The sequence below is a fragment of the Centruroides sculpturatus genome, unplaced genomic scaffold (assembly GCF_000671375.1).
Source record: "Centruroides sculpturatus isolate CEXI.00-Female unplaced genomic scaffold, Cexi_2.0 scaffold21, whole genome shotgun sequence".
Taxonomy (NCBI): domain Eukaryota; kingdom Metazoa; phylum Arthropoda; class Arachnida; order Scorpiones; family Buthidae; genus Centruroides; species Centruroides sculpturatus.
The window spans coordinates 960,171-970,625 of record NW_019384490.1 but is presented as its reverse complement, the minus strand read 5'-3'; the positions used below and the strand labels follow the sequence as shown (position 1 = coordinate 970,625).

Sequence of the window (10,455 nt, the reverse complement as noted above, 5' to 3'; positions counted from 1 at the left end):
TGAAATCACTAAGAGATTAAATTTGTCAAATTGAACTGTTTATGATTACTTGAAACAAATTGGTTTCGTTTCAAAGCTTGATATATGTTCTTAAAGAGAGAAGCTCTCTTTGGTGGGATTTTAAGGAATTTTTTTTTTTTTTGGAGCTTTTACCAGACAATTTAACAATTGATTCAAAAGTGTACTGCCATCAAGTAAACAAATTGAGTAATATCATCAAACAGGAAAGGCGGCCAGAATTGATCAATAAAATAGGTGTAGTGTTTTACCACGTTAATGTCAAATTTCACACAAGTTTGATAACTCGTCAGAAACTGTTATAACTTAGATGGGACGTGCTATCACACCAACCATATTCGCCAGATCGAGCACACTCAGATTATTACTTGTTCTGGTCTATACAAATGTTTTTAAACTAAGACATTTACTTGAAATGACAATGTCAAATGGATCATTTTTTTGTAAGCAACGATCAAAACTTTTATGAATGTGAAATCATGCTACTACCAGAAACAATGACAACAGGTATTTGACCAAAATGGTTAATATATAATTCAATAAAATATTTATTTATTATAAAAATATTGTGTTTTTTTCCATGAAAAAAAAACAAAATTATTTCCAAACAACCCAATATTATAATATATAATAATAATATGTATATATATTATTTAATGTATATAATATATTTATATTATTATACAGATTTACCTTGTTTTATAATAGGTTTCATTATTATTCTTCTTCTACCACCATTTTCTGTTTTTAATAACCATGTAAATAAAAATTATGAAATAAATATATTTTAAAAATAAAATATGAAAATATATTAAATTTTATTACAATAAGTGAAATGTAAATTAATAAATTTATTCTCTTTACAAAAACATTAATTAACTAATCACCAGGAGGACGATGGAACTGAGGTGATTTTGGTGGATGTGGCTCAATTGGTCTCTTTAAATATCCCTGAGTAGGTTCAGCAGTAAGATAGCTATATGTATATACTCTACTTAAATCTGTGATGAGAGGGTCTTTGTCAAGAAAGCTGCCAGGACTCAATCGACCATACTAAATAAAATATTAAAATCTTTTACTATTCAAATACTGAATTAAATATATAAATAACTTTTCATTAATATTTCTTTAAAAATTAAACATTGTAATTATGATAAAAGTAATTTTTATAATTATATTACATGTCTTATAAATTGAAACCATGTTTTTTATCTATGTTTATCTGTATGGCACAATGAAGCTGCTTTGATAGACACCAGGCTTTACTTTATATCCATCTTTATTCTGTTGTTTAGGTAATGATATGCATTTTGGACTCTTACTCCTCTTATGTCAGCTCTTTGTTATTTCTTATTCAACACATTGTATAAAACACATAAATAGATGGCATTCTTGCCTCTTTAAAAATGCATAAAACTAAAAAATACAGTTAACACTAATATATACATACAAGTTTTTTGATTAGTGTCAAAATGACACTTTCATGACAGAAAGTGTTGTTTCCTATAAACAACATATAGGAAATATTGCTTATGATATGTCTATATTCTGAATGTGTCTGCCTGTGATTGTCATTTATGTTATAATACATTACTACAATAAGTGCATCAGAGTAAACTAATATATGTATGTCTAAAAGTGTTGATTCTCATTGAATGTGGTTTTGGTAATGTGTGTGCATTTAGGTACTGTAGAGTGTTTATGCTTGACTGTGACTCCTTTGATGCAAAGTACAGAGAAAAACACCTGCTAATTTCTGGTCTGTTTGATCTTGTTTAGTTGTTTTTTTATTATACAGTCAGTTATAAAAATGATCATTTTTGTATTGTTGTGACTATGTTTTTATTGTGTATTTTGGCTGTTTGTGGTTTCTGTGTGGAATTTAAACCTATATATTTAATGAATATTTCTTGAAATAAATTTATGAATATGTTAATTAACCTGTCTCTATAGTGTCATTGATTGTAATTGTTGTGTTTAACAAATCATTTCAATTTAAACAAGTCCAACTGTGTTATTTCATATGATATAAATTGATATTTTCACTAGGATTGATACCACAATCAGTATTTTGTTTTTTTATTGATAACATATGACCAATAAATAGCAATATGCCATTCATATTGTAAATTTAGAACAATTCAATATATTTTAGAAAAGTTTGATTGAAAAGAATTGTCTGTAGTGGGATTCAAAACTCTTGCTTAGCATGGAAAAATATTTTAAAATTTATAAATTATAAATTAAAAGAAAAAATCCCTTTTTAATATAGTATATGTAAATAATTTAGATTTTATAATAATTAAAATAACAGTTATTTTGAAATTGTTTCTCTGTAATAAAATAGTTTGCCATCAGTTGGCATAAAACAAAAACTAAAATAAATTAACAATATAACAAAAACCAACCTGTCTAGTAAGAGAACTGTAAGGACTGGTGGAACGGGAACTGGAGAGACTGGGAGAATAAGGTGGGAAAATCTAACAAGGAAGGTTAACAAAACAAAAATGTATGGTTACAAAAATAAAAAAAAAAGAAAAGAAACAAAATAAATTATAATACAAAGAAACACATTATGTAGTATTTGTGTCATTAGTAACAAAGTTATTTGCTAAATTAAATTTAAATTCAATTTTATATATTTTAAAATGTTTACAAAATTAAACTGTTAATGATTCTGCATAACTTTAATAAGTTTTCTATAGATTTAGAACAATATGCTTTCTTGCTTTATGATTGCTTGTTTACTTTCACTTTTACAACATTTGTAAGTTTCCTGTTGTGACTATGCAATATGTTTATATAAAAACTGTGTATTTGAGCAGTAAACAGGTTCCAATACATAATATGCAATTTACAGATATACAGGAAAATTAATAAGAAATATAAATAAATACCTGTTTAATAATTTTTACCTGTAGTAAACCTCAACTCGGACTAATAGGGGTGAAAGTTGTCTAAGTTTATGATAGTCCAAGTCAGCAGGATGTTTTCTCCAATAAAAACTTAAAGTGAATAAAGAGTATAGTTTATTTATGATTTTTAAAAATTGATTTATTTATTTATTATCATCAGTTATAGTGCTGAATTTATTATTACTGGAAATAAGCTGGAAAATTTCATGACAGTACAATATACAACAATGTACAGTCTTTATTAATTTACCAACTACAGTAATATAATACACAGTATTGCAAAGACTTCCAGATATAGAAAACACTCATTTCAAGAACATTAAACACAATGCAGTGTACAGTACAGTAAAATATTATTTGTCAGAGTTGAACAAGGACTCATTCTTTTGTACCCAGCATAGCTTATGCTTGACTTTGACTCCTTTGATGCAAAGTACAAGGAAAATGCCTGCTAATTTCTAGTCTGTTTGATTTTGTTTAGCTGTTTTTTTATTATACAGTCAGCTATAAAAATTATCATTTTTGTATTGCCAATAAATTTTACATTATTGTATAACTGAAAAAAAATTGTATAAGTTATGAGAAGTCTGACTTATCAGGGTCCAAGTTAGTGGGGGTTTACTGTGTTTAGTTTACCTATTTTGTCAATAAACATTACAAAAAAATTTTTCTGGAATTTTCAAAAGCTGTATGTTATAAAATTTCCTACCTGACCATCAATATTATTTGCTTGATCATCAAATACATTATCATCTAATTTACTATCTGGTCTTGGTCCACATCGAGGATGCCAAATAGCACCACCTAAGTGGAAAAAAAAAATAATACTTTCAAATTAGATTTTATTATATATTTATAATAATTCAAAACTAAAAAATTAAAGCTTTAAATTTTCAAGTAATTGAAATATAATTTTCTAATTAATATCTCATTAACATAATTATAACAATATTATAATTATAATATTGTTTTAATTTATTCTATATACTATTTATAATTTCTTTAATCCTACACTCTAACTGATAGAAAGAAATTAAAACATTGGAGAGACAAGTAAAGGAAAGAAATTAAGATGAAAACAAATTAAACTTTGCTTGAATTTCTTACAAACAATAAAGAATATCTTTAAAAAAGCAGAAATTGACACACTTAACTTTATATCAAGATACAATTTGTTTTGAATTCAAAATCCTAAATTCAAGCTTCAGTTCCATCAAAATTCAAGCAGAACATTAAAATGAGATCATAAATTGAATAGAACAAACTAAAGTACATTAACAGCTGTTTGTGGTGCAGACTGCATAGCACTTGGAGTCCAGCTGACATAAATCCACTTTGCAGTATTATTATTTATCCTTTTTTATTTAAGTATTTATTGTTCTTGTTATTAATTAATTTATATTTAATTTTACTTATTTTTTATATCTATTTTTTTATTAATTTATATTTATATTTTCATATTAATTTTGCATCCTCAAAAATTTTCTTGATATATATTTTATTTTACAATCATCTTCTTAATATGAACTCCTAGTAATTGAAAAAAACAGGTTTCTATTACTCTTCTACTTCATTTCAACATTTGAAACTGCTCTATTTTTTACATATTTGAACATGTCTTCCTGTATAAACTTATTTGTTTAAATAACATTTGATTTTTCAAAATATATCAGTGTTAAGATTATATTCTAATAATCATATATCAATTTAATAAACATTTAAACATTAAAAGGAAATTAATCTAATTAGTAACTTTTAAATCAAAAACTATACATAATAATTCAGATGTATAAGCATTTTGATGCTTCTGATTTTAAATGTTAAAAAAATTTATAAGATATAATTATTATAATTAATATTATAAAATTATTAACATTGTAATATCATATTCCTACTCTCACCCTGCATATACATTTCTTCTCCATCTCCAAAAGGGTCTCCACATTTTGAACAACGAGCACAAGTAGGATGAAAATGATGGGTATCACCAGCCTATTAAAATAAGTTTTTTCAAATTAATTTAACTTTTAGTTTATTAGTATTCATGTTATTCATATTAAAAACTAAGAATATAAAAAAATATATCTCCACATTTCATAATTTTCTAGATAAAAGAAATAATTTTAGTAAGTTTGAATTTGTAGCTAACAATTAATAAAAATTAAATTTTAACAATTGCATTAATAATATCAAAATCATAGTTGTATTTATTACATATTGTTCCGTAATATACAATTTATAATATATTTATTATATATGTAAAAGTTCTATATCACTTTAATTATCATAAAATCTTCTGTGTTGAAACTGTGCCTTTTTTTTATGTTATATTTTGAGACACCATAAAGTGCTGACACTAGACACCGGACTTTTCCACATCCATTTTATTTTCTTATGTACTTTACAGTTTCAACACATAGAAGATACTTATATATATATTTTTTTGAAATGACTGATTATATCCAACTAAAAACTATGAAGACATACCAGATAAAATAACTACAGAAGACCAACACTGGATTAACACTTGGAACAATTAGTTTAAAGACTGCAAAGTATATAAAAAAATAAAGTGGATGTAGAAAAGTCCAGTGTCTTTCATCAATTAATTCATCAACACTTCATGGTGTCTCAAAATATAAAATCATTAAAAAAGACCAATAATGAATATAACTGCTGATTATTCATCATTTACCAACTAATATTTAAATTCATTAATGATGACAAAGATTCAGATGTCCACAGTTCTTTGTGATAATCTATATTCTTATACTTTAGTTTAAAACAATATTTATTGTACATAATCAGTGGCATACTAATGGGATACAGGGATGAATCTAGCCCAGGCAACAATCAGGAGGGGTGTAATTGGAAGAGTTGAAATACTATAGGGACCTTGAATAAGTTCTCGCTGTTTTTTAACAAATGGCATTACCAGAACCACATGTGTTTATTTTTAGATGGTGATGCATTTGTAAGGAAGTACAATAAGCGACCTTGAAATTCAGTATATGTCATTTCACCGAAGTGTAAACAACTTATTTTTTCATTGTGTTAAACATGTCAAGTTTCGTTCCAAAAAAAGAGTATTTGCGGGGAATTTTATTGCACTATTTTATTAAAAAAAAATCTGCAGCTGAAGCACACAAAATTCTTGTTGAGACTTATGGTGACCATGCTCTGTCGGAAACAACATGCAGAGATTGGTTTAGATGCTTCAAAAATAATGATTTTGATGCTGAAGATAAAGAACGATCTGGTGCACCAAAAAAAGTTTGAAGACAAGGAATTAGAGGCATTACTTCATGAAGACTCATGTCAGATGCTAGCTGAACTTGCAGAATCATTAGGAATTGATCACACAACAGTTTCAAAATGTTTAAAAGGATTAGGAATGATTCAAAAGCAAGGACATTGGGTGCCGTAAGAGTTGAAGCCAAGAGATGTCAAATGGCGTCTTTTCACATGTGAACAGCTGCTTCAACGGTGAAAAAAGAAAGGTTTTCTGCATTGTATCGTGACAGGCTATGAAAAATGGATACACTACGATAACCCTAAGCATAGAAAATCGTGGGGTAAGCCCGGCCATGCATCAACATCGTCAGTAAGGCCGAATATCCATGGTTTGAAGCTTTTGCTCTGCATCTGGTGGGATCAGCTAGGTGTAGTTTATTATGAGCTGCTCAAACCAAACGAAACCATCACGGGAGATCGCTATCGACTACAATTGATGCATTTGAGCCAAACATTGAAGGAAAAATGGCCGCTATATGAGCAGAGACACGACAAAGTGATTTTGCGACATGACAATGCTCGGCCACATGTTGCACAACCGGTGAAAATGTACTTGGAAACGCTTAAATGGGAAGTCCTACCCCACCTGCCGTATTCACCAGACATTGCCCTTCCGATTATCACTTGTTCCGATCGATGGCACATGGCCTGGCTGAGTAGCACTTCCATTCTTATGAGATGACAAAAAAATGGGTTGATTCTTGGATAGCCTCAAAAGACGTGTTGTTTTTTCCGACATGAAATTCAAATGCTGCCAGAACGATGGGAGAAAGTAGTGGCTAGCGATGGACAATACTTTCAGTGATGTGTTTATTACGACTTTTTTTAAATAAAGTGTTAATTTTCACAAAAAAACAGCAAGAACTTATTCAAGGTCCTTATAATACAAGTTAACTAAAAAAAAAAAAAAGTCCTGTAGGAAATTTCCTAAAGGCATCATGAGCATAGAAAACAGGTAAAAAATGTGCTACTATAGTGCTGTCTGACAAAATTTTGGGTAATGAAGGAGAATTGTCTGAAAAAGTGTTGATATCATAACGTTCTCTCATGAATACATGCATGTGCAGACAGTGAGAAAACAGAGTATTGTGATTCTGACTGATATTTATCAGTTTATAACTGTATTGGATTGTGTTCAACCAAAGTTGCCAGATTAGGCAATTTCATTATGATAACTGGTTTAAAGTTGAATTTTGCAACTCATTCAAATTTATTATGGGAGATGCTAAAGAACTCATCCCAAATGCCAAATAATTAGGCACATCTCTGTATATAATTGTAATGATTATTAAGTTTTCATTTTTCTCATCGAGTATAATAGTCAAAAAATATTTCATATAAAAATTAACTTACTAGGCTTTATGAAGACTTCTATCTTATTATCTTTTAATTATAAAATAATTTTATGATAAAATTATTAACATTGTAATATCATATTCCTACTCTCACCCTGCATATACATTTCTTCTCCATCTCCAAAAGGGTCTCCACATTTTGAACAACGAGCACAAGTAGGATGAAAATGATGGGTATCACCAGCCTATTAAAATAAGTTTTTTCAAATTAATTTAACTTTTAGTTTATTAGTATTCATGTTATTCATATTAAAAACTAAGAATATAAAAAAATATATCTCCACATTTCATAATTTTCTAGATAAAAGAAATAATTTTAGTAAATTTGAATTTGTAGCTAACAATTAATAAAAATTAAATTTTAACAATTGCATTAATAATATCAAAATCATAGTTGTATTTATTACATATTGTTCCGTAATATACAATTTATAATATATTTATTATATATGTAAAAGTTCTATATCACTTTAATTATCATAAAATCTTCTGTGTTGAAACTGTGCCTTTTTTTTATGTTATATTTTGAGACACCATAAAGTGCTGACACTAGACACCGGACTTTTCCACATCCATTTTATTTTCTTATGTACTTTACAGTTTCAACACATAGAAGATACTTATATATATATTTTTTTGAAATGACTGATTATATCCAACTAAAAACTATGAAGACATACCAGATAAAATAACTACAGAAGACCAACACTGGATTAACACTTGGAACAATTAGTTTAAAGACTGCAAAGTATATAAAAAAATAAAGTGGATGTAGAAAAGTCCAGTGTCTTTCATCAATTAATTCATCAACACTTCATGGTGTCTCAAAATATAAAATCATTAAAAAAGACCAATAATGAATATAACTGCTGATTATTCATCATTTACCAACTAATATTTAAATTCATTAATGATGACAAAGATTCAGATGTCCACAGTTCTTTGTGATAATCTATATTCTTATACTTTAGTTTAAAACAATATTTATTGTACATAATCAGTGGCATACTAATGGGATACAGGGATGAATCTAGCCCAGGCAACAATCAGGAGGGGTGTAATTGGAAGAGTTGAAATACTATAGGGACCTTGAATAAGTTCTCGCTGTTTTTTAACAAATGGCATTACCAGAACCACATGTGTTTATTTTTAGATGGTGATGCATTTGTAAGGAAGTACAATAAGCGACCTTGAAATTCAGTATATGTCATTTCACCGAAGTGTAAACAACTTATTTTTTCATTGTGTTAAACATGTCAAGTTTCGTTCCAAAAAAAGAGTATTTGCGGGGAATTTTATTGCACTATTTTATTAAAAAAAAATCTGCAGCTGAAGCACACAAAATTCTTGTTGAGACTTATGGTGACCATGCTCTGTCGGAAACAACATGCAGAGATTGGTTTAGATGCTTCAAAAATAATGATTTTGATGCTGAAGATAAAGAACGATCTGGTGCACCAAAAAAAGTTTGAAGACAAGGAATTAGAGGCATTACTTCATGAAGACTCATGTCAGATGCTAGCTGAACTTGCAGAATCATTAGGAATTGATCACACAACAGTTTCAAAATGTTTAAAAGGATTAGGAATGATTCAAAAGCAAGGACATTGGGTGCCGTAAGAGTTGAAGCCAAGAGATGTCAAATGGCGTCTTTTCACATGTGAACAGCTGCTTCAACGGTGAAAAAAGAAAGGTTTTCTGCATTGTATCGTGACAGGCTATGAAAAATGGATACACTACGATAACCCTAAGCATAGAAAATCGTGGGGTAAGCCCGGCCATGCATCAACATCGTCAGTAAGGCCGAATATCCATGGTTTGAAGCTTTTGCTCTGCATCTGGTGGGATCAGCTAGGTGTAGTTTATTATGAGCTGCTCAAACCAAACGAAACCATCACGGGAGATCGCTATCGACTACAATTGATGCATTTGAGCCAAACATTGAAGGAAAAATGGCCGCTATATGAGCAGAGACACGACAAAGTGATTTTGCGACATGACAATGCTCGGCCACATGTTGCACAACCGGTGAAAATGTACTTGGAAACGCTTAAATGGGAAGTCCTACCCCACCTGCCGTATTCACCAGACATTGCCCTTCCGATTATCACTTGTTCCGATCGATGGCACATGGCCTGGCTGAGTAGCACTTCCATTCTTATGAGATGACAAAAAAATGGGTTGATTCTTGGATAGCCTCAAAAGACGTGTTGTTTTTTCCGACATGAAATTCAAATGCTGCCAGAACGATGGGAGAAAGTAGTGGCTAGCGATGGACAATACTTTCAGTGATGTGTTTATTACGACTTTTTTTAAATAAAGTGTTAATTTTCACAAAAAAACAGCAAGAACTTATTCAAGGTCCTTATAATACAAGTTAACTAAAAAAAAAAAAAAGTCCTGTAGGAAATTTCCTAAAGGCATCATGAGCATAGAAAACAGGTAAAAAATGTGCTACTATAGTGCTGTCTGACAAAATTTTGGGTAATGAAGGAGAATTGTCTGAAAAAGTGTTGATATCATAACGTTCTCTCATGAATACATGCATGTGCAGACAGTGAGAAAACAGAGTATTGTGATTCTGACTGATATTTATCAGTTTATAACTGTATTGGATTGTGTTCAACCAAAGTTGCCAGATTAGGCAATTTCATTATGATAACTGGTTTAAAGTTGAATTTTGCAACTCATTCAAATTTATTATGGGAGATGCTAAAGAACTCATCCCAAATGCCAAATAATTAGGCACATCTCTGTATATAATTGTAATGATTATTAAGTTTTAATTTTTCTCATCGAGTATAATAGTCAAAAAATATTTCATATAAAAATTAACTTACTAGGCTTTATGAAGAACATGAAACCTAATGGCA

At 29.1% G+C, this 10,455-nt stretch overlaps 1 protein-coding gene across 1 annotated transcript in view; it reads right to left on the bottom strand.

Moving 5' to 3' along the window:
- LOC111621739 (actin-binding LIM protein 3-like) overlaps positions 1-10,455 on the bottom strand; it is a 106,273-nt gene that overhangs the window by 40,223 nt on the left and 55,595 nt on the right. Inside the window, exons 8-12 of the mRNA XM_023363966.1 lie at positions 7,677-7,767; positions 3,643-3,737; positions 2,427-2,498; positions 906-1,071; positions 712-759 (exon numbers count right to left, since the gene is read on the bottom strand). Coding sequence (XP_023219734.1) covers positions 712-759; positions 906-1,071; positions 2,427-2,498; positions 3,643-3,737; positions 7,677-7,767 — 472 coding nt within the window. The remainder of the gene's footprint in view (positions 1-711; positions 760-905; positions 1,072-2,426; positions 2,499-3,642; positions 3,738-7,676; positions 7,768-10,455) is intronic.